General features: G+C 40.5%; 1 protein-coding gene across 3 annotated transcripts in view; it reads right to left on the bottom strand.

Moving 5' to 3' along the window:
- Positions 1 to 25679, bottom strand: part of ABCC5 (ATP binding cassette subfamily C member 5) — a 48351-nt gene that overhangs the window by 14041 nt on the left and 8631 nt on the right. For 2 of the 3 annotated variants that reach the window (XM_054385949.1, XM_054385947.1), the window contains exons 2-16: positions 19335 to 19492; positions 18928 to 19083; positions 18049 to 18196; positions 13061 to 13294; positions 12774 to 12947; positions 11322 to 11469; positions 10532 to 10680; positions 9855 to 9962; positions 7765 to 8115; positions 5919 to 5990; positions 5668 to 5792; positions 4998 to 5070; positions 3706 to 3909; positions 2930 to 3073; positions 510 to 612 (exon numbers count right to left, since the gene is read on the bottom strand). In XM_054385949.1, coding sequence (XP_054241924.1) covers positions 510 to 612; positions 2930 to 3073; positions 3706 to 3909; positions 4998 to 5070; positions 5668 to 5792; positions 5919 to 5990; positions 7765 to 8115; positions 9855 to 9962; positions 10532 to 10680; positions 11322 to 11469; positions 12774 to 12947; positions 13061 to 13294; positions 18049 to 18196; positions 18928 to 19083; positions 19335 to 19492 — 2347 coding nt within the window. Of the gene's footprint in view, positions 1 to 509; positions 613 to 2929; positions 3074 to 3705; positions 3910 to 4997; positions 5071 to 5667; positions 5793 to 5918; positions 5991 to 7764; positions 8116 to 9854; positions 9963 to 10531; positions 10681 to 11321; positions 11470 to 12773; positions 12948 to 13060; positions 13295 to 18048; positions 18197 to 18927; positions 19084 to 19334; positions 19496 to 25679 lie in introns of all 3 variants that reach the window. The other variant, XM_054385948.1, reaches the window with a different exon arrangement.

The raw sequence follows: 25679 nt of genomic DNA on the forward strand, positions 1-25679 counted from the left end.
GCAGAATCCTTCAGATCACAATATGCCTGAAAAAGCATAATCAGCACAGACTTAAATACTAGGCTGGTATCAGCCTCACTACTGCTTTTTAAATGCTCAAGTTAATGTTATAGAGAACCACAAAACAGAGGTCAGGTCTTACAGTTTGTCATACATAAAACCCCATGTCCTTACAAGGACTCTGCAAATACCAAGCTAAACACATTGCTCTCTTCGGATAGGAGGGAGAGGTGGTATGGGAGCCAGGTTACTACAAGCAGCTTTGTGCCAATGGCATCTGACCAATGGCAGCCTGCTCAAACTGGAAAACATTGTGCAGGCACACTCATATTTAATGAATTCGTGTTCTTTGCCCATTGCCTGTGTCTGTATCAACCACACTGAGTGACCAGGACTTGAGACAGCTTTCAAAACCTCAGAGGTACATTCATAACATACTTAGAAAGCAAAGGATTTGAGTTTATTGGTGCATAAAACAATTACAGCCAGAAATCTGATTACATAGTTACCCTCTTCCTTCTTTACAACTTTTTCCTTCTTCACAGACCCTGTTTTGGTACTTTTGTCTTGTGGTTTTTTCAGTGAACTGTTTGTGTTCTTCTTTATATTAATCTGCAGGAAAACAATGACACTAAACATACCACAGTAATTTTCTTTGACATTTTCATATCTGAACCCAAACCTTTTATAAGCTGCCTCCTAAGGACAAAGGCTTTCAAGAGCTTAGCATTCCTACCAAGGAGGTTATTAACTTTGCTGTTATTATGGATGACTGCCAACTCTGGTGGATTAAATTCTCCTCCTGTTATTATCTGAACTGCTACCAATGTGCTCTGGTAATATGCAAGATTATTTCCCAGAATCAGTGACACTGTGCTCACACATAGTGGAGAAATTACATCCCTACTACTGAAAGATACAATCCCCTTGTCCCTTGTAAAAATAACTCACAATTTTATTAAGAGGCTTTTCTTCCCCCAAACATCCTAGCAGTTCACTCAGGAAAGCTCTCATGAAATATCTCGAAGGATGAAATCCACTTGATCTTCCAGAAATCAAATGTCCAAGCACTAAGCTGCACAGACAATCACTGTTCTATATCCAGACACCTTCCCACAGATGGAAGTTACTACCTGTTCCAAGACAGCCTGCATTAACTGAAACCTTCTACACAGCGTCTTCAGGGTCCTTTTCCCACACTTTACGTGAGAAGAGACGTGTAGCACATGCCAACCCACTGAGAATCCAACTTTACCATCCATTTCTTCTTATCCCATCAGGAATACAAATTAATGCTCTTTCCATGAGCAGACATTTACAAAGAGACAGTGAAGGTCAGCCAAGCATGCAGCCTGGGGAATCTCAAGTTAACTGCCATTACATGAATCTTAAAATGGCAGAACATTAATCTTCCTGCCTCAAAAAGGACATGTAGAGTAATGCATTATCACAGAATTGTCAGGGTTGGAAGGGACCCCAAGGATCATCCAGTTCTAAGCCCCCTGCCATGGGCAGGGACACCTCACACTAGATCAGCTGCCCAGAGCCACATCCAGCATGGCCTTAAAACCTTCAGGGATGGGGCTTCCCCTGCCTCTTTGGGTAACCTCTTCCAGTGTTTCACCACCCTCATGGTGAAGATCATCTTCCTGATATCTAGTCTACATCTCCCCTCGTCTAGCTTGGATCCTTTCCCCCTAGTCATATCCCTACATGACATCCTAAGAAGTCCTTCACCAGCTTTCTTGTAGGCCTCCTTCAGATATTGGAAGGCCACAATAAGGTCTCTTCAGAGCCTTCTCTTCTCCAAACTGAATAATCCCAACCCTTTCAGCCTGTCTTCATAGGACAGGAGCTCCAGCCCTCTGATCATCCTCATGGCCCTTCTCTGGACAAATTCCAGCATGTCCAGAACTTTCTTGGAATAGGGACTCCAAAACTGGAGGCAGTATTCCAGATGGAGTCTCGCAAGAGCAGGGTATTCTTTTCCTTCTTTCACTAACACCTCCCAGGAAAAAGCATCACCTAGCACCTTTTATATTTGTGTGTTTATCACAATGCTAGCTTTTCAGAAGCTTTTTTAAAAACACCTGCAACTTGTGAATAAGGAGTATCTCATCTCCTAAAAAATGTGCTTTTTAATCTCTCCTTACTAAGGGAAAATACACACAACACTTAGAAAAGTCATCATCAACTAAAGAACAGCAAAGCTGCATACTGCAAAGAATAACTTCAGGAAACAAACAGAAGGAGGGTAGGAAAAAAATTAAGCTGCTGGAAATGTAAATGCAGATTCTATTGACTGGTTCGTATTATTTTCTAGATTTACCCTTTTTACACCAACTAAAATCAAAGAATCATGGGATGGTCTGGGATGGAAGAGACCAAAGGTCATCTAGTCCAATCCCCTCTGCACATACCTGACTTTGCATTTAAAGTCATTGTCTCGTAATTTAAGCAGTGTCATGAAACACTCCAAGCAAAGCGTTTTCACAGTTACATTTCCAAAACACTGTCACAAGTAACTTGACAAGTTGCATCACTTCTCCTGTGCCTCAGTCACACCCTATGTGAAAACAAAGTAGCTAGCAGACAAGTAAGAATTTTTTCAAGGGTTGGTCCAGGTCTGTGCTCATCTGTAGGTAAATTAAGCTGTGAGCTGTGCAAGTAGTGACAATAAGCCTCCTGTTCTCAGCATCCCCATTACTACACTGCATTCATGTTCAACTCACAAGCTCACTGGCAGATGCCTCTCTCTTATTCATTTCCTAAATATTAACTGTGACTGCAAATAGGAACTGCTAACAAAGGACAGGTTGTTGGTCAGATCAATGCGCATGTGAAGCCATTTTCCAGTCTTCCATGTATGCATTTTGGTTCATTTCATCAGAAAAGTCATTATTCAGAGTACTTCAAAATAAACAAGTACCTCAATATGTGGTGTCTCTCCCAGCTGCAGGTTATTAAAAATAGTTGCATAGTCCCCATTTAAATTCATCAGTTCCTCATGACTTCCTCTCTCAGTAATACAGCCTTCTTTCATGAAGATCACTTCATCACAGTCAACAAGATACTGGAGAAAATGGCAGTAACAATAAGTCTTTATCATTATGTCCACTAATCAGACACACTCCCACACAATCCTTTTCAGTAATTTGACAATTGCACACAACACTTCTAAGGTAACAGATCTGATTTTTTCAAGGTCTTCCACTGAGTACAGCACCATGATTACTCTCTCACTGCACACAAATAAGAAGTTTTTATGTTCTAGCAAAAACAATCCATTATGACAACACAGTTCAGGGCATCAAAACACTGCAAATACTGATAGTACACTAAGATTTAATATTTCTATGCCAAAAATGTCAGAATACATCCATTCTGGTTTACTGACACCAAGTATTTTTTTCTGACATGGTGGACTAGCTTTACAGCAAGGTTGAAAAAGGTTTTGAAGAAGTATTTCTCTGGAAAATTTTCTTTAGCCAAGTGTTAGCAGCCCAGATCAGACGGCAAGCAACACTAGAATCGAAGAAGTTGATTGTGCTTGGGGCCCTATTTGTAAACTGAGTTTACCACACATCTTAAAGACAGATAGGGTTGTGCTGTAAGAGGTCAGGGCACACAAGTTTTTTAGTATGAAGACAACTGACCAAACTTCAAGCAAGTCCAGATAGTAACAAAGTACAAGAGATGTAGTACCTGAAGCTGATGAGTAACAAAAAGGACAGTCTTTGACTTCAGGTGCTTCCTTATGGCACTGTTAAAGATGTGATTTCCAACATGAGCATCTAAGGCACTAAGGGGATCATCGAGGATGTAAATGCTTCTATCGCTGTACAGGGCTCGAGCCAGACTGATTCTCTGGCGCTGTCCTCCACTCAGGTTTGCCCCACGTTCACCTATCTGCACAGACACACACTCGTTATTTTATTTCTATGCAACACAGATATTCACAGCCTGAGGTGACCAGAATATTTTTTATTTATATAGATACAGAGCGACATCCCATAATGTTATATATTGTTTTAATACATATGTATAGTCTAGTTTAGGTGTCCACTTCCTCGTCAAGTGTGTTAAACATTCAAACTCAAGGTTAACATATGGTTGAAATGGGGTAGTTCTTTTTTGCTTATTTTACTTTTTTTTTTTTTCCTATTAACATGGCCATGCTTTTTTCTTAACTATTTTAAATCACATTCAAATAGAAATCACAGACACATTCAGGTTGGAAAAGACCCTCAGGAGCACCAAGTCCAACCAATAACCCTAGTCTGCAAGGTTCACCCCTAAACCACATCCCCAAGCACCACATCCAAATGATCTTTAAACTCATCCAGGGTTGGTAACTTAACCACCTCCTGTTCCAAGAGGTCTTGCTAAAGCAGCTAAATTTACAACACAATAAAAAATTCCCAAACTGTTGATATCATAGTCAAAAACATGGCACAACTCTCAGTAGTCCAGGACCTGAATCAATAAGCCCAGTCCAAGAACATGCCTTCAACACTTGGCTTATATACAATCATAGAATAGAATTATAGAATCAGTCAGGGTTGGAAGGGACCACAAGGATCATCTAGTTCCAACCCCCCTGCCATGGGCAGGGACACCTCACACTACATCAGGCTGGCCAGAGCCTCATCCAGTCTGGCCTCAAACACCTCCAGGGATGGGGCCCCAACCACCTCCCTGGACAACCCATTCCAGGCTCTCACCACTCATGGTGAAGAACTTCTTCTTCATGTCCAGTCTGAATCTCCCCACTTCGAGCTTTATTCCATTCCCCCTAGTCCTATCACTACCTGATATCCTAAAAAGTCCCTCCCCAGCTTTCTTGTAGGCCCCCTTCAGATATTGAAAGGCCATAATAAGGTCACCTCGGGGCAAGTGTAGCAGACTGATTTTCCCCCCACCTCAGACTAGTCCACCAAAACAGAACTCTACTTTTCTCCATCAGCTAATTAGTTTACTATAAGCAAAATGTATACCTCTGTTAGATCCCCATTTGGAAGGATGGCTAGATCAGGCCTTAGACAGCAACCATTCAACACCATATTGTATCTAGAGAACAATTAGACACATAGTAAGAACACTGTTTTTCCTCCCCCACCAAGTGTCAAGCCAGTACAGCAGTATCTCACTTTCCATACTAGTAGCACACATTCTGGCAGCCTAAAACAAGAGACCTGCTATGCATTCCCAGGGGAAAATTGAGGACAATGATTAATCACCTACTTCTGAAGTACAGTGATGGTAAGGGGACAATTTCTTTCCCAAGAGCGCTAGCATGGACCGTAGGGAAAGCCCTCACTGAAGCAGGGGCATGGAAAGTGCCAGTACATTGCAAACAGCAGCTGTCTAAAGAGGGCAAGGCCAGGACAGCAAGAGCAAACGCCACTTCAGTGCTAAAAACAGAGATCAGACAGTGCTCCAGCAAGAGGTACTGCAAATGAGCTGTTACAGGTCACTGACAGCCATCAGCCACAGCAACCACGTGCAAGAGTGGCACTCTCTGAAATGAGGCTTAAAGGAGTCTTAAAGGCACATTCTACAAGGATACATAGGCTTTAACTGTGGTCTACTTGGCACTAAACTGTCCCAACACTTCAGCCAAGAAATATTAAGCTTTCATGAAAATCAGAAAACAGTTTGACAGACCTTTCTTCATCATATTCCTTGCCAAAAAGAATGTTGTCCCGAAGTGTAGCATTGAGAATCCAGGCCTGCTGGGCCACATATGCAAATGTTCCATTTACTGCAATGCTACCCTCCAACAGGGTCATCTGAAATCAAAGATAAACTGTGAAATTATGCTATTCCATGTTTAGAACAGACTGTCTAGTACAGAGTACAAACAAATTAACTAGGGGATAAGAAAGAGCAGAAGAAGTCAAAACAGAATCTCTCACCTGTCCTAAAATTGCAGAGATAAGTGAAGTTTTTCCGCTCCCCACACTGCCACAAATTCCAACAAGCTTACCCTAGACAGAAAAAAGAAAAAAAGAGAGAGAGAAATTATGGTATTTTTTTTCTTACATTCTCCATCCCTTTCAGAAATTGGACTACTTCTAGCACCTGAGGGGACAGCTGGACATTAATGACAGTAACATCCCCCTGAGAAGGGACATAACAGGCAAAAAAGCAAGACAGGCAGAACTTCACCTCTCAAACAATAAACAGTGAATACCACCCCACAGTGGACTGACACTGAATCAACTCTATTTCAAGATCTGCTTCCCTTTGACTGGGTCTGATACAGTGATGCTGCACTCAGCTAAAAACATCAAGGCCTGCCTGAACGAAATGCGTCAAGATACTTCTGAGAGCAGTAAGCAAAGATATAAAGAGGAAAAGACTGAAAGAAAAGCAGAATTTAGGATACCTGGGTCCCGCAAAACTCCCTGCCTATGCAACACAACTTGCTAAGAAACACATGCAAAGCTAAGACTAGAATTCAGTCACTTTGAAGCATTTCTCTGCAATAAAATGGGTGGGCTGATATCTACATTAAACAATGAATTTATCAAAAGTATTTCTGTTCCTTTTGCAAAAGAGGTAAACTGGACAAAAGGGATATATCTATGCACACACAGTACACATTGCTGACCTCTTGTCTACAGATTTCTGATCAAAAACTAGGCTTTAGATTTTCAAGTGATTGTGCACTCCTTTTTCAAGGCTGTTTTTTAAACTGCATGCATTGATAAATCCACAAATCCCATTACTACAAAATCCAGTGCCAGGCTGAAAAACCTCTGTATTTGTAGATCATGGAACGGTCAGGGTTGGAAGGGACCTCAAGGATCATCTAGTTTGAACCACCCTGCCATGGGCAGGGACACTAGATCAGGTTGCTCAGAGCCCCATCCAGCCTGGCCTTGAAAACTTCCAGGGATGGGGCTTCCACCACCTCCCTGGGCAATCTGTTACAGTGTCTCACCACCCTCATGGTGAAGAACTTCCTAACATCCAATCTGAATCCATCCACTTCCAGTTTTGCTCCATTCCCCCTAGTCCTATCACTGCCTGACACCCTAAAAAGTCCCTTGCCAGCTTTCTTCAGATACTGGAAGGCCACAATAAGGTCTCCTCGGAGCCTTCTCTTCTCCAGACAGAATAGCCCCAACTCTCTCAGTCTCTCTCCACAAGAGAGGTGCTCTGAGATGTCATGTATTAAATTCAATGCTTTTTCTTTGACATTTTATATGCTTTTACCCATCTCAGAATGGGGACTCCAACTGCTTCTACGTTCTTGAAAATCTCTATACAAACATTTCCAAGGAAGAAAACTGCACATTCTTAAACAAAAAGGCCTGTTACACTCCATGAGAACTCCGAATCACCTAAAATGTTCACCCAGAATATAGATGAAACCCTGCAAGATTATGAAATGGCTATAGGAATACACCAATACCCTGCTGATAGCCCTGTTGCCCTGCTGATAATCTTTCTGTGCAATGGCTCATACATTGTACTGAGAGCTACAAACAGCACCCCCCCCGTGTTTGATGTAATAGCTGTACAGCCTGCAGTTGTTTCAGAGGTTGTTTGCAAAGATCTAGTTTGCTAAAACAGCACAGCTGTTTACATCAAGATCAGACACAGCATCCTGGATACTGCAGTTGCCATGGATATTACAAGAGTGTGCAAAAGCAATATGCTCCATTTCATGCAAAAATACAAAGCTCTCTTTTCCAAGGGACAGCTAAAAATGAGGTCTTTTGATAGCTCAGACTTCCTCCTGTTCTCTCTTACCCTTTCTATCTCCAAGTCAATGTTGTAGAGAGTCCTCTGAAGTCGAAGGTTAACCAGGTGGATGATTTTGTTCTCCTCTTCTGGGCTAGGATGATCATCACTGTCCACTAGAAGATGGCCCTTCTGCTCTGCCAGCACAGCTTGCTGTCCCTCATTCTGCAGCTTCATTTTCTCTTTCTTGCCTTTGGTGACTTTCTTGTCTTTTTTCACTTTGGGGGTCAACTTTGGTGAGCTGTGGACGCTGGCGTGGGAGAAGTCCCAAGCCAAGGTAGCATTTTTCACCTCTATCGCGGTGTGAGGATTGGCTGGTTTTTTCTTTATCATATGAACCTCTTCCATTAGAAATAAACTCTGATAGGAGTTGTGAGAGAGGTGTAAAGATGAGACACCTGATCAAGACTGGGAGACAAGCCTATGGCACACTCACGCAGCAAAACACACCAGGCTATACAGTAGGAGGAAGCTGAAGAGCAAAAGGTAGCTCATTAGTGTAAACTAACTCCAGGCCTGCTAAGTGGCCGGGACATTCCTGGATGTGGTGGAAGCACTTGGATACACTAAGACTTTCACAGAACTGCAATACTCCGGATGCAATATGAGAGGGGCTTATTCTACAAACACTGTTTGCAACAGCAGCTCTGTAACTTCCAGAATAAAAACACACAAGAGATGGGTTGGAGAGGAGAGGGCACTTTGACAGAAAGTGACTGACATGTCCCACACACCAAATCATTACAGAAGGAGATGAAATGACTTTTAACTTCAGCCTTTATCCTTCAGCTTTTCTGCTGGGAAAAAGTCATCTCACATAAATTTAGCTGACAATAAGTAGCAAGCCATTAAGTCCACTGTATCATGTTTTCCACCACATCCATCAGTATTTACAATCAATACAGATTAGGAAGAGATTTCTTACACAGTTTAATTACAAGATAAAATGTTTTCCATTTACATAATTTATGTTTTGAACCAAGAAGCCTTTTGTGATTAAAGACATCTCAATTCTCAGCCTTATTTACTCTTGCAACTGCTGTGCCTGAATCATACATTCATAAAAAAGCTCATACTGATTTACAGATAAAAAGTCAGTTACATTTTTACTGTAATGTTAAAGTATCTCCACCTTGTGTTATGCTCCCTACAGAGATTACACTGTTTACAGTCAAACTGGGAAATACTAAAATTTCTCCTTTCTCTTCCACCCCAAAACTCCATTTAGTGCATTTGAATTTAAGAAAGTATGATTTAAGGTGACTCAGAAGGTAAAACAAAAATTCCAAAGCAATGGAATCTCAAAACCATTCTGTAGATCCCATTCTTTTCACACAGAGATTTGTTTCATGGATTAATTACACCAAATCCATGTCTGTAAGTGCCTGTGGAATCCCATTTGAAAATTTCTGCAATGTGCAATGCACTAATGTCTTCAAGGGGAAAGACAAAGCCCTGTCCCCTGAGTTCATCTAAAGTACACACGGTATATTGACTTCACAGGGATTGAAGGATGAGGTAGGATTGTTTGTTATAAGGGTTTTAATTTTGTGCCATAGATGCTGTTTTGTCAGATCACAACTGCATTTTATTCATGTATTAGAGTTTAAGTCATTTAATCTGGTCTAGAAACACAAAACCTCTGTTTTTCATGACTGCAAATAAAACTTCAGTGGTTTGTGCAAAGCTGCCTACATAATACGTGACATTTCCAGAGTTTTGCTAAGAAAACATGAAATTTCATTGCAGACACATTGCACTGTTTTTTTCATGCAGATGGTCTTTAAAAGGGAGTTTAGGAATTATTGTGCTCTGAGTCATCTATCCTTGCATTCATCTCTTACAGGGGCCAAAATTAAAATCATAAAATCATTAAATATTTCATTTTCCACACTGGTATTATCTTAAACATCTAATATTCCTTCACTAGATTTTTAGGTCTTTTGCAGACTCAAAAAACCTGGAGTGCAAAGTGTAAAGAAAAGGAATTCCTCAGTCACTTAAGACAGTATCATCTTCTAAGTGTTCCCTTAACATCTATTATCCACATATAACACTCCACACTTGCAGCTGAATCACAAGGCCAAATGATTGCTTACCTTAAATCTGTCAACAGAAACAGATGCCTCAGATAGAGACTTCACTGAGAAAGGTGTTACTTTTAGAGCAAAAGTCATTGAATTGAAGACAGTGACCACTGTGAATGCCTAAAAAACAGACAAGAAAGAGAATCATATTTGGATGCACTATATTAACAATTCCAACTCTCTAAAACCTAAAACGTCACAAGAAACAACAGGGCCCACAGTCCAAAATAACCATTTAAACATTCAGCATATTTTCCAACACCAGAATACAGACCAAGACAGACACCCTCAGTGTCTGCAAAAACCAGCAGCTAGTAAATTCTGGTTTACCCTATTACTTCTGAAGACCCAGGTTCAAATCTTGGTGTAAGCAATTTGTGCTCTTTGCATCCAAGCACACTGTAAAACAAACGTTCAGTAATCCCAGCACCCTATCTGCATAGTAAGCTGGAGTGCCCGTTCAGCACAAAACCTGGGCAAAGTCAGCACTGAGATCTTTCTGTGCAAAATGCAAGTCTACATTTGCTGCTGTCACACCCACCAGATATTCAACTCCTGTGAGCAAGGCTACAGCCTGGCCACACAGGCACAGCCACAAAGTGAAGAATGTGATGAAGAGAAACGGCTTAGCAGAAAAGCTACTGCAGCAATATAGTAAAAAGAGTATTTTCAACACTGCAGGTAGTTACCTGAGCTGCTGTAAGATCATAGCCAAGGATCATATGGACAGAAAAGGTCACCACACTGGCAATGACTACAACTATGGGCGCTACACCCACAGTGATGCTCTGGAAGTAGCCCGCACGCTCCAAGATCTTACGTTCTTCCTCACGAATTTCTAGAAACACAAATAGAAGCACAAAGTTTGAAGTATGATTCAGGAGGGGTACATACACAACAGCCACCCCTACAGCATTATATACACTAAGAGGCCTAACTCTTATGTTTTAGCATTTACCATTGTATGACTTCTCATAGAGGCTACAGTTACAGGGGGACAAGCGAGAAGAGTCTGCAAATCTCAGTAAGAATGGAAAACTTTATCACTTCATTAAAACATGGAGCAGCCACAGCACATTTATTAAAAAAATAAAATTAAAAAAAATAGAACAACATTTAAAACTTTAAGATTAGTGCCAGGCCACAAACATCATTTTGCTGGAAGGTGAAACCTTCAGAAGCAGGTCTGTTTGTCCAACTCATCATGCTCAGCAAATAGGAAGTTTTAAGTATGAAAATGTAATTACAGAATCACAGAATTGTCAGGGCTGGAAGGGACCCCAAGGATCATCTGGTTCCAACCCCACTGCCATGGGCAGGGATACCCTCCACTAGATCAGATTGCCCAGAGCCACATCCAGCCTGGCCTTAAAAACATGCACATCAACACCTATGGTACTAAGCTAGAAGAGTGCACCAGACTACTAAGAAAAGAGGTATCTGCACAAGAAGAAGCATTTACAGACTGTGTCAACTCACTTTGAACATTCTGAGAAAATGGCTTGACCCAGGCATACATTTTAATGAACTTAATATAATTAAGAACTTCATTCATCTTCTGCACACGCTCATCTGTTGTTGATACACACTTTCTTCTGAAATAAGCTGTGAGGCGTGATACAAACATCTGAAACAAAAGGCAACACCATGCAACGTTAATGACAACTCAGAAAGAGCAAGTACATTCCATTCCTCCTAATCACCAGAGAAAGCCAATTCTGAAACTGAAAAAGAGATTCAGAGATGGAGCAAGGTGGCTCTTAGAGTAAAAGTCTGGCTAACAACTCTTTTCATGTCCTCTCACGCCATCTGCACAGAGCACTACATTCATGATAGCAAGTTTCAACAAAACTACAATCCGTGAAAATAAAGGTGTGCACTTTTACCAACATTGAACAGTACCAGATTTGCTACAGTTTCTGAAGCACAAAGACTACATTCACCTAAAAATACAGCAAGCTGACCCTCATGGCAAGTGAACAGTAGCCAATGTTTTTACTTGGTGAAAGCATGAGCTGGATTTTGCACTGACAGATCCATTTCTGCCATATGCCAGTGCTATGAAGGAAGTAAAACAGTTTTAACATTTTTTACTACACCAATCTAAAAATAGATAGCTGTTCAAGTATCTGCTGGTCTTCCTTTCATCCCATTCCTGGTTTGAAATTTAAAACCAAACACATTACTTTAGGAAGTTTTCAGCTCCTTGCCCTTCCTCATACACCTGCTATCTCTTTTGGAGTCCCCATCAATAGAGAAGGGCTCCTGAAGAGAACTGGAAAAGATGATTGAACTCCAGTCCTTACCTTAACTGCCTGCTTTAAAATACAATTCCCATTACTTTGGTCCAATTTATCTGGCCAATAGTAAGGACTAAAGTGGACCTCACAGTAGTCAGTATTCTCCATGCTTTTTAAAATTCATGTTATGAATACAGTGACAAATCTTCAGCAGCCTTGCCGAGCATTTTACAGGCAGGCAGATTTTGGCTTGAGCTAGCCTGTTTCACAGCTCAGTGGAAGTAGAGGGAGGAGTAACTAATTAAGAACACCCTCTCCCAGATGTGGTGCTTTCCAACATCTTTTGTTGAAATCACAAGCAATGTGCACACTGAACTCCTGTACGCAAGCTAGAAGCCTTGTGTCTTTCTAGCCTCGAGCACAAGAATTGGGGCATTGTGCAGTTTAGTTTAGCTCTGCATATCTACCCCAGTCAAAATCAGCTTTCCTATCTCCATTATCTAATTTTCTTTATAATTTTGAGCTTCCTGTTTCCAAATTTCTGCTTCATAGACCATCTTCAGAAGTACCTTCAATAACATGCAGCACCATACACAGGCTAAATCCAGCACATTTCAACACCTTCTATTCCGAGCTATACATCTGTCTGAGCTAATAAAAATGAAGCAAGTCTTCAAGCTTTCTAACTCACCATTGCTGGGTAGAAAAGGATGAAGACAGCAGAGCCCAAGAAGCCCGTTGGACCCAGAATAATCACATTATAAACCATTCCTAAGATGGCCACAATAGGGCCTCCAGCCAACAAACTGCCAACTGCTGCAGCTTCAAACATCCTTAGACCATCATTGGAACATACATTTATGAGCTGAAAAACACACAGGAAAGATTGTTTAGATTTAAGGTACAGCTCATGCTCAAAGCAAAATATTGCATATCCCCTTTTCACACTGCGGTTTCCGAAACGATGCTGCAGCTTACCTCTCCCAAAGACTTCTCCTTGATGTTCTTCAGCTTAAGGATTTTCTTAAATGCCATTGTCAGGATAGCTCCACGCAGTCTGACCCCCGTGCGGTAATTCAAAGCCCAGGTTAGTGCAAGGGACCAAGATCGCACTACTTCGGTCATAAAGATGCCAAAAACTAAAAACAAGCTGTACTGCAGGTTGGACTCACTCTGCTGGGTATACTCCAAAAGGTGTTTCACAACGAACGCCTACAGGGAGAAATGCAAGCTTGCATGAACACCCGACCATCTCAGAAGACCACACAACAACTTTATGTTAAGTTAGAAATAAGTAGGCTACTTTGCTTTTAAGAGCCATTTGAAACAGAAAGCATCTTCTTTCTAGAAGTAAAAGGTGTCAATACAGGAAGTACTGTAAAACGCACAGCCCTGCTGAAGAGCCAAGCACTGAGTCAAATTTAGTAAGTAAAGAGAGTTTAATTTGGAGCCATATTCCTCGCAGCACGCTTCTAATCCTCCGTGTCTTCTAACTTAACATAAATCTGTCAGTTAGCTGAAAGCAATGCATTATCATATAGAAGAGTTTTAAGATATAGTCACTAAGTCTGCACACATTAAGAGACATTCCTTTACATGACATTACGACCTTTTATTTTTATTATTATTACTTTATCTTTGGTTTGCTTCAAACGTGCTTATTTGATAAAAAGGAACAATGTACCTACAGTTGTAGAGGGGAAGAGTGAGAAGGACATTTGCAAAACATTCCTGGAAATAAACATCAGCAGTTTAATGGTAAATTAAAAAAACAAGCAGAAAGCACAAGGTACGCGATACCACAAATCATTGGGGACAAGGAAGGAAAAAAAAATAAAATAAAAAGACAAAAAAAAAATTAACCATTTAAGCCCTCCCAATACCCTCCCCCTCCAAAAACATAAACACTTTACCTCAGGAATCACATTTCAAACATCACCTGCAGAAAGAAGACAGCCCCCAAAACCACCGATTCCCACCTCCAGCTCTTTGTGATCCAACGGTACAACGTAACATCATACAACTCACAGTCACCAGCAATATTAAATACTATCAACTGCGAAACAGGAGGCTTTTATTTGAAATAAAAAGTGCCATCTGAAATGGTAACATCTCAAAAAACACTGTACAACAAGTAGAGCATTGTATAAACATACAGTCTGCACATACAGCATGATGGTAAAGGGCTAATATCTAACAGTCAGTCTTAACCTTGAACATAAACTAGATTTGGAACTACAGACAAAATTATAAAGATACAGAACAGTACTTGTTCATGAAGTCCAAAAGAAGTCAAACTTGCAGGAGGCTTCTGAGGCTGCACAAATCCTGAAATCTGGTTTAGAATGTATCTTACATGTAGTAAGGCTTCACAGACAGCAAAATATTTCCTAGAGAGCTTTTCAGCAATTGGTGCTTTAAGATACTGGTGCTTTTGGTATGCTAGTACAGAGCCCACAACAAAAAGCAACCAAGGGGAAAAAAAAATAATAAATAATCTGAGACCAAAGAAAATACTTGAGCAGCTTTTCACATCATAGTCCATTGAAGTCCTCTTGGCTAAACCAGATTTGGCAAATAAGAGTTCTGTATAGTTTGAAGAGAGAGGAAAAAAAACAAAACCCCACTACTTCACTTCAGCAAGGGTATTGTCAGCTACAGCCCAGCACCAAATAACAGAAAAAAATGGAGATCAAATTCATCTTTCTGAGGAAAGTAATTCTGCATGTCAGAACCAAGGAAACATGCTGTAAATAATTTTGCTCTTTCTTTTTCACAGTTGTGAATTAAAGCCAGATGTCCACCAGGTTCTAGAATGGCCACTGAGAAAATTTACATACCAATCCCTGAACAAATGTCAGGAGCTCACATTCATAGATCTATGGCAATCCGACTTTCTCCTTACTTGGATTTAGTTTTACATCGACTCTTTGGACCACAACTGCATACAGTTGGTTTGCAGTTACTAAGGAGATTACTGACTTCTTTTTCCAGTATTCAATCCAACATATGCAACTGAGTCACTGAACAAGCGGGGTGAAAATTCCCCTTTTTCCTCACGAGCTGTAACTCAGCATGGTCGCAGACTGCAAGCATTTTCTCACACACCACAGCATTGCTGAAAGTCTCCAAGAGAGGATGCATAAAGATAGCAGATGTTTCCTGGGGTCTCATTCCTCCCAAAACTTTTTAGTGCAATTTTTCAGCATTATTTTATAGATTCAGCATCTCCAGTGATGAAATAGAGATCACCTTTCATTATAACCCCCCCCCTTTTTTTTTTTCTCCAGAGGAAAGAAAAGAGGAAACAGCAGATTAAAGAATTTTGAAAAGGGAGGGGGAAGAAAAAGTCACACAGAGTTAATATTTACATCTGAACACACACTATTTGAATTCAAACTACTTTAATAAGAATGCAGAATAAATTTATTTACCAAAAAAAAAAAGAAAAGAAAGTTACAAAAACTAAAACTCAAGCTAACAGGGGACAAAAACTCCTGTGACTATTACCATAGTGGCTGGTACTAGCTGCTCAGCTGTCTTAAGCATTCCCATTGAATAAACATTACCTTACCTTTGCTCTTGGCGTTGGCTCTGCCCAGCAGGACTGTCTCATTCTGACGCAGAAAACAGCCATCCTGAAAATTCTAAAGAATAGCTTCTGTCACTGGTCCCACTGCAGCGCTGGCACCCCTGCTGCAGCCAGTGTGCAACAGCACAGGGCAGGCTGCAACTGGAGCCAACTGGGAAATTGGGAAACTTACCTCCAGTAGCTTACCACTCCCCCCTCCAATAACTGACCAAACTGTGGTCCACTAAGCTGTGGACTAACTGTATCAAGCTGTGCTCCACTTAGATAGCAAGTTTCCCCATCTCCCAAACAGGAAGAATAACTGAACAGTTGCAAACATGGACACTGTTCAGACATGGAGTTAAACTGACCAGGCTCAGTGATAGAAAAAAAAAAACCAAAACTTCTTTGCTCCTCAACCCAAACTTGAAAGTTTTGGTAGCTGATCAAACAGCAGCAAATACTGACTGGTGAATAAAGTTTCTCACTCACCTATCCTAATGCATTCTGATGGTTATTACAAGGCAGTCTGACACATGCAGCTGTCTCACTAGGTTATAGGTTTCAATACTGTGCCAGATGCAGAATTTACCAAAATACAAAAAAAAAAAAAAAAAAGGAAGACACTTAAAGGACCTGGTATTAAAAAAAAAAAACAAAAAAAAAAAACAAAAAACAGGTAGGAATTCTGCAGCAGCACCTTTCCAGTTATAACCATCACAATGCCCATTAGCAAAGCCACATCTGTTAGCTGGCGTTTCAAAGTCATAGATGTTCAATTAAAATTTTTGAATTCTAATATAGTGTTTAACTCCATTTTTATTATTTCCACATGAGGTCAAGCCAAGTGCTTTTCCTGATCTCCCTTTTCACCGTCAGGTGACTGAAAGTGTGACAGTACAAGAAAGCACTGATACTTCTGAGGAGACAGCATAGGCATATCTATGAAGCATGCCACTTCTAAAAACTGGGAGGAGGGATGGTAAAGACTTATTTTTTTCATGCCAAATGATGGAATCAAAAGAGAATTGTTCCTTATTCAGATAAATGAATAAGGTTGCCTGTAAATGGGCAAATATCTGTAGGTAATTTTAAATCACCCAAATTGAGCATCAATTGCAGCAGTAGCCCCTGGCCTAGTCAGGTTGGTTTGTTCTATTCCTTCCCCTTCCACGTGTTCTCATTCAGCATTTCAGCTGAGACAAACCAAAAATAATCACTACAGAAATCAGGGGTAACCCTGATGCAAGGTCTTTGCTAAAGATAAAAGCAGCTGATAAAGCCCTGTAGTGAAACAATGACAGAAGCTCTTCTTGGGGAAAGCTAGTGCTGTTAAAACCTTAATCATAATTTATTGTTAATTACAGAAGTATGTTCATATATTTTATAATACAAGCTACTATAAATTATTACCAACAATAACACAGAAACATTTGCTGTTATTCATATTACATGGAACAAGGCAAACTTTAAAAAGCAGAACATCCGTTTGATAAGACATTTAAAAGCAGGAAAACATTTTAAAAAGACATTTCACCTAACAGTGCACCCAAGTGTACTTACCCAAGAAATGAACCTTCAGCTTACCAGCACACTGAAACGTGTACTACTAGCAGTAATACTGCTCCTACTCCTCAAGGGAAATGTGTAGAAAATAAATTTAGTGAAAATTTCAAATGTAAATCTGCACAGCACGTGCAACAAACAGGTGACAAAAAAAATGGTGTGAATGTCAAGTCTCGTATGCTGTTATCTTCATTATGACCCATAGCAACAAACAGCAGCTGTTCCTAGAGGCAGTAAGGTTCTCTAACACCTCAACATGAAACCTCTCTGACCATTCTCTGTAGGATCAGTAATTCTATACCCACAAACTTCTTCAGACCTGCTCACATTAGTTTTTAAGTAGTGATCTAATAAAATTGTTTCATTCCACTTCTTGAAGACTCTGCTATCAATGCCAATAATCTAAGATTAGCATTTTAGAAGACTGAGGGTTTTTTCCCAAGATAAATTTACAGAATTGCAAAAAAAGAAAAAGAAAACAATTTTTAAAAGACCTGCACATGAGAATTTTATGCAAAAAGACCACATACAAGTTAAGGAAGAATTTTAAACTACACTCAAAACCAAAGAGAACAACCATGTGTGCATTTCCTCCAAGATACCTGAGCTCCCCCTCCCTTTTCCAAGAACTTGCCTCGGTATTCAGCAACTGATCCACCAGCTGTAGGAAACCTATCTTGGATTATTGAACCAACTCTGCAATTTTGCCCCCAAATTTCTAGCTAGTCAAAAACATTTAAGTGATTCAGCAATGAAACCTTAACATTTTACAGTTGGCCATGAGATGGAGCCCTCTGGGGTTGTTAAAAAAAGGATGGATATTACTTACTGGTCCACTAAAACCCGCGAGCTGCGTGATCATCAGACACACAATGGAAATTATGAGCCTGGTACGACAGAAAATCCACACAACCCTCCGGAGAGAAGCATCATCAGGACCATTTTCTTTCAGTTCTTCCTGCCACAATCTCTCCAGTCTGATAAAAACAGAAACCTCATGTTATAGCTTTTTCATCATGACAAAAGGTACAATCTCAGAGGTACTTCCTTTCAAAAATTCTAAGCAATTACTAGCACAGGACAACATATATATCAAGAGCAATAACTGCATGGTGCATTCTATGAGGAGAAGAGAAATATCTACATCTTGAAGTACATATGTTCATTACTTCTACAGAAGACAGACGATGACTTTTGCTTTGCCTGGAGTCTCTTTAGCAATCTTACATAGGGAGTTGTCACAATCTTTCCTTGCCGATCTGACACAAGTGATGTGGAGTCAAAAATCTTGAGAAAAATTCTCATTAACCATAATGAGGTTACAGGTCATAACCAGGTCACAAAACCTGACCCATATTCAAATCACCTTGCTACTGCCAGCATTGCTTTTCATTATTTTAATGCAAGACTTTTTTTTTTCCAGTGTAGCCTTGAGAAAACTTTATTTTAATAAAAATAGTTTACAGACATGCAAAATTAGAAAAACAATAGTAAAATATTGCTGGAGACAGAATCCTCTCCATTGACTGAAATCAGCAAGAGAACAGAAAGGGTGCAACAGGAGGAAGTGATCTATGAAAAATAAAACTGAATTCCACTGTTCTGAGAAAGGCAGAACAAGGTGTGCTGCTCTCTAGGGCAATACTCTATCATTGCCTGTGAACTAACAAATAAAGAAGCAATAAAGTAAGGAACAGAATGTCTCTACCTTCTGCAATTAACATCTGAAGACTCATGCCTTGATAAAGACCATACATCATCCATAAGCAACTCCCCTTTCTTGTAAGCTCTGTGGGCCAAAGGAGTGAGCCAGGAGAAGGTCATGCAGGAAAAAAGCCCAGCATTATCAACGGGGTGCTGGTGTCTACAGGAAAGAAGAGTTAAAAAAAAATCATAAACAAATAAAAAAGGAAACAGAATTGTAAATCCCTGAGAAAAACAAAGCCTCCCCTCACTGAAAGCACCCAGAGTGCCCACAGCCAATGCCAGCCACATTTGCTAAACAAATTCTGATGTTCTCAGTACCAGTCAGCAGACCTACAGCTGCAGTTCTGCTTTGTGACTGGATTGAAAAGCAAATGCTGTGACAAGTTCTTTTGCCACCTAAAGACTTACTTGGAAGTAGTCCGTATGGGTTTCAGTGCGTTCAGGCCATGGTGGTATTTGCCCTTGTGATGCTCTTCATCCAGCATTCTCAGCTGGGAATGCACGGAGGTGTCCAGTGGCAGGCCCTCTGCCCGAGCAGCTGCTTCCAAGGCATCTTGGCATTCAATCTGCTTTCACAAGAAAGACAAGGAAGCCAGACCTCAAAACTATGTTTAAAGCCCGTGACTCCTGACTGCAGCACCTTCACATTTTCTTTTGCTGTAAATTATTGCACAACAGCATTGCCTATCATTACATGTCTTAGGAGACAAGCTTCAGCCTGGCAACAAAGACAGGGATGGCACATGTTCTAGACCTGCACTTGATTGCTGCATTTGTAAAACAAATTAACACCAGGATTGTGCTAGTGCATTCAAAGGACACATGTATAGAACTTGCATCCTGCCACAGGCAATGCAACTGAGAAAGACTAAAAGACTACAAAATCAAGAACCTATGACATAAATTCAGGAAATAAATGACTGGCTTGTCTAGTGAAATTAAGACAGATTTTCAATGAATTCACATCCCCTTACAGCAATTCAGATATTCTTACCCACAGAAAATTTAAGTTATTTTCAGAATATTACTGAAATCCCTTCTTCAAAAATATCTTGCACTAGATTATAAAAGCAAATATGCATTAAGCACAATCATACTTTTTTAAATCACACTTCCTGCTTTTTCTTTGTCCGTAAACAAATGGGAACAAAGATGACTTTTATCAGTTCCCAGTCACGCTTCTCAATGACTCAGCAACTTTATCAACAACCACTCAAGAGGCAAGCCTTATCTCACAGGAGTTTTTCCACAACCTAGTGAAAGGCAATGCTAATCTAAGTGGAGGAAAGGAAACAGCAACGATATGGACTAGCAAAAATACTGCAGAGTTCAAATAGGTCTTTTTATCAGAAGCCAGATATGGCAAAACCATCTGAGATTAGTTTGTTATCTCTACTCACAGGGGGTTTACCACTGGTTGTGCTAACTTAATGGATCGTTTATTGCAGTGCTGCTACCTGTTTGCACTCTTTTTTTTTTTTTCGATGGAGCTACTTTTGTGGGGGGGTGGGGAGGACAGGGGAAGGGGAGGGAGGGTTGGAAATCAGTTCTGAGGTAAGAATCTTCCTGTCTTCCTGGCTGTCTCACAGGGATATTATGTTTACCCTTATTAGAGCAACAAATTTTATTTCTTTGAAAACAGCACCCGTATGTGCCTTTCAGCCTCATAAAACCAGCATCTGCAAAGCACTAAATGCACATTGATAGCAAGCACTTGGTTCCTAGCTTTGCATCACAATTTTTGTCAGAAACGCCACCACTTGTCACAGACTTAGTCTGTCCTACATTTAACATGTAAGCATGTGGCACATTAAGGCACCTAGCTTCCACTGATGTCAAGTGCAAGAACAGGAAATTTGTAATAGTGTAAATATGCCCTTTGCTTATTTAACCAAAGTACTCAAACAGTGCCTAAGGATGTTGTCAACAATCCGTGGTCCTACTTTCAAAAACTGATCCCCTAAACCTACAGTTATGGCTACAAAGGAAGACAGCAAAGTAATAATTAACGTTACGACATTCTGACAGGTGGAGCGAGTCAAAAATATGCAACACTCAAGATCTGAATTAAAAGACTTCTCACTTAATTTATATTCAATTTCTGATTCTCTAAGTGCAATACTGCCTTACTAAACTTACCTAAATCAGCACTAATAAAGGACCTGCAAAGATGTCTCAGAGGACTCAGTAGTGAGTAAAAGTTCTGCACCACTGCTTTGCTGGTTACAGCAGGGGAATTCATAGCTACTTTGCTACATTACCCTTTCTAAGAGCCCCAGGCAGATCTGCCCAAACACCCAGTTGCTGATAACATGCTCCTTTGCAAGTGATGCCACAGGCTATAGGTAGAGTCTTTGTTTTTCTGAGCACGCATGAACTGTCCATAAGCTTAAAAAAAAAAAAAAAAAAAAAAAAGGAAAAAGGTCTTTCCAAACCAAGCTGCTGTATTTCTCAGGATGAAAGAAATCCGGAAGAAGTTCTTCACCACTTACAAACAAGAGCTATTTAATAAGAAAGCCCAACTTTTTTTAGGCAGTCCAAAAAAAAAAAATCTCACTGTGAAAAAGAAATGAACTCTCCAGAGGTCTGGCTCAACGGAATTCTCTCAAAGGTGGAAAAGATGCATTGATAAAAGATCAGGACACTGCCCACTGCCTTTGAGTGGCTTTTGCATGTTGCCACATAACTGCAAATCCCTAGTCAAAAACATTGCATGTGTCCATCTTGGTAATACTGTCAAAATTCCACATGAACAACTACCAAGAAACAAATGCATCCCACTACTGTACAATTAAGATTCTAAGAAAGGTTCTGTGTCACATTAGAAAGCCATCCTTATTAGGAAGAAATTAAACTCCTAAGCAGTTCTAAGATGCACTTCTAGAGCAAAAGGTTGGACTAGATGGTCCCTGAGGTCCCTTCCATCCTGGTATTCTACGGGGAGGAAAAAAAAAAGAAAAATACTCAGGTACACAAACTAGCAAAACCCCAATACAATTAATTTAGGTTTCCAGTTCCCTGTTATTTTTTCAGATGTTCATCAACTGAAGACATCCTGATTGCCAGCAGGCACAGAGTTTTCTTGGAAACCAAAACCCTGAAGAAGTCATTAGCAGCGTGACCTAACAGACTCCAGCACTGCTCCTGAAAGAAATGTCTAATAAATCATGACTGTACTATAAATCGGGCAGCACTTTTTTTAATTCAGCAACATTAATATACCAATACAAGCAACGAACCAGGTGGTACAACATGGTGCTGACAGCTATAAAGAAATGCTCACAGAAACAAGCCTAAATGAGATATTGCTAACCAGAGCAGGGGGAAATCATTCAGACATTCCTTGATATACAGCAGCTCATTACTCAGCACCAGAAAACACCAAAATACAATGAAGAATTCTTACAAAAGAGACAAAGAATACAGCAGGAAAAGTTACCATACCACTAAAAAAAAAAAAAAACAAAACCAACAACACAGAGCTCACCTCCCTTTTGAACACCAGAGCCAGTCCCCTGTCACTTCAATTCATAAAAGGTATTACACTCAAAACTACTTTCTGCAAGCAAACTGAACAGTTGGGATTGGAATAGCTTTCACACAAGCATAAATTTAGGACTTTCCTGATAGATAGAAGAGGGGAATAAAGGATAAGGTATTGAGAGATCCATAAAGTTACGAATGGCATGAGGAAAAGAACCAGGGAACAAGGACCCACTGCTCCTGAAACAAAAGAACTGGGGACACTGTGACATTAATGTTTTTCACACAAAGAATACTTCAATTCAGAATTCTGTCATAAGATGCTGTGAGGTTCCAATGCACAAAATAGAATTAAACTCACATAGGACAAGCATCACAGCTTACTAAACACATGACAGGGTGCAAGCATTTGTTTAGCATCTTATTAATAGCTAGAGGACTTCCAAAGCAGCTTCTGAAGTCACAAGCAGCTCCTAACAGAAGGTAATGGTTCTGCACTCCATTTTTGAAGCTGTGGCACACCTGGGTACAGGCTGATGTGATTCAATAGGCAAGTGGGAAAATGAACAGATGAAGAAAGCTTCTAATTTTGAGAGCAATCCCAGAAAGTATGGAGTGTACTGAAGAAGTGTGACCATATCCATGATCTTGTCTTGTTCTTTTAACTCCACATTTAGGCTTGAGGTGAGGAGAAAGTTCCTCACAGAAAGAGTAATTGGCCAGTGGTATGGGCTGCCCAGGGAGGTGGTGGGGTCAGCAGCCCTGAAGGTGTTCAAAAAAAGATTGAATGTGGCACTTGGAGCCATGGTTTAGTTGTCAGGAGATGTTAGGTATTAGGTCAGACTTCATGACCTTCGAGGTCTTTTCCAACCTGCTTGAGTCTCTGATCCAGCTCACAGGCAGAGAAAGGGAAGCATGGCTGGTGCTGCTGCCTCAGAGCACACCTGCCCCCCACCCCTACTTTCTGCAACTTGAGTGTCACAAAGTAATGAGAGAGCCAGAAATATGACACTGGTGGCTCACGATATGTCATGACAAAATCTGGTCGAGGTGAGGAAAGTAAGTGCAAGGAAAAATATTCACTCATTAGACAGCAGCACTGTGTCGGTGTGAGCTGAAATTCCCCCCCCCACCAACAATAACCAGGCTAGCTCAGTCTGGAAGCAAATGAAAAGCTGTATTTACAAGCAGAGTCTAAAATCTACGATGAAATGCAATGAATATGTACAAATATACAAAATTCACAACATTCACAAATATATACAATCAACAGAAAAGCACAACCGATCTCCCTTTGCTTCCCCCCAAGGGGACCCTCCCAAAGGGGCCTCCCTCTCCCGGGAGCTTCCCCCCCCAGACCCCCCTGGACAGAGAAGCAGAGTTAGTTAGAGCAGAAAGTTGTTAACTTAGCTGCCAAGGTCAGTATGTGTTATCTTCAGCCAGAAGAGAAGAAGAAACAGCAGCCAGAAGAGAAGAAGAAACAGCAGCCAGAAGAGAAGAAGAAACAGCAGCCAGAAGAGAAGAAGAAACAGCAGCCAGACAGCCCAGCAACTGCCCCCACTGCCGAACGCAGAATGTGCAGAGTGCCTACTTTGTTTTGGGTAATAGTTCTTAAACATTTCTATCTATCCAATGGAAGTGTTTAGAACAATCGTTATTTTGCTTTCTTACACCCAATAGTGACTTATTTACATTCTTTCACTTTTCTCTGTTTTGAACTTTGCAAGGAAAAAATTAAAAAGACGGTTTCAAACCATCACAAGTACCAAATTCACAATCCACATACCAGGGCATGCAAGAAGGCCACAAACAAAATTCAGGAGTGAAGCTACAAAGCTGTCAAATATACGTTATGTCAGAGGTAGGCAAGACAGAAGCCCTGCAAGAAGTAAAGGGGCATCAGGGACATTGCTCAGAAAGGCAAACTCAGAACCACAGAATAGGAGACTTCTGAAAACCTGCTAAGCAGTCAGCACAGGCATTGAGGATAGTAAGCAGGTGAAGAGAAAGGAGACAGCTGTGGTTTATGTTGGAAGAAAACAAAACAAACAGTGAGATCTTAGCATTTCACACAGGCAATCTCACTTTGAATAGAGAAAGCAGCAATTTATTGGTTTGACAACTGTAACATCATATAACAGCAAACCCAGACAAGCCTGGAGGCTAAGCAAAATAGATTTTTCCATCCTTTATTCATCTTGCCAAAAAAGAAAGTGTACACAAGTCAACATACAACCCCAAGCCCCACCCACCAAGCCATTGATTCCTCTTCCATAACATTGAGCATCTTCCAGGACTCGTCTTCACAGGGAAGAAGCTGCATCTCTCCTAGTCCTGCTGCTACCTCACAGGAAACTAGAGCAGACAAAGGCTTCTTTTATTTACCCTTGCAGGTAATATAGAATACAAAAGCTACTGTGGTTGATTCATTATTAAAGTTTAAATTGTTTTAAGTAGTAAAGAATTCTAGGCTGGCAATGCTGCAGAACAGGAACTCCCACCTCTCCCATTTACAGCTCAGAGCTTGGCAGGCTCTCTCCTTTGTTCAAGTCTGCAGTAAGGAGAGGTAAATGAGAAATTAACAGACCAGCACAATAGAGCTCAGGACTAAATGGGCATATGGGGAGAAGAATTTTATATATATAACCACTACTTCTGCTCAGTGCTCTAACAATACTTCTCCACATTACAACTCCAGGATGAACAGGAATTAGAAAATATTTAAAAGTTTAATTAAAGGTCTGGTGTTTCAAAACAAGATTAGTCATTAGTTTATGTAGGGTGGGAAAGAGTAGGATCAGCTCTTCCAGTTTAATTACTAAACCCAAATGCAACAAGAGTCTAAGAAGAGATACTCTGAAGTTGTAATTACATTCTTCTTCCCAGAAATTCCCGAGTCTTTCCAAGCATGAACACATTTGAAAGTAGCTAGGGGTTTGACACACTGCTTTTGCAGGTAGCAGAGGCAACCACTACAGCATTGATGTCCAGACTTCTGTGAGTCACACACATCTAAAAATTAAGTAGGTTTGCAGGTCCAAATATTGCCAAATCTGTTATTGCTTGGTGAGGCAGCAGGTGCTCTATGAACTTGATATTCCACTAAGTCGATTCTTCTCTTCTTTCACTGGATTTGATGCAGTACACAATCTACAGAAGTATTAATAGGAGGATCTGCAGTATTAGGCTACAGTATTTTGTAGCTAGAATGCTTTCCAATACCCTGCCTCATTAGAATATGATCTGTTAAAGACTTGCTTGGTGTATCAT

This window comes from Indicator indicator, chromosome 13 (assembly GCF_027791375.1).
Source record: "Indicator indicator isolate 239-I01 chromosome 13, UM_Iind_1.1, whole genome shotgun sequence".
NCBI lineage: Eukaryota > Metazoa > Chordata > Aves > Piciformes > Indicatoridae > Indicator > Indicator indicator.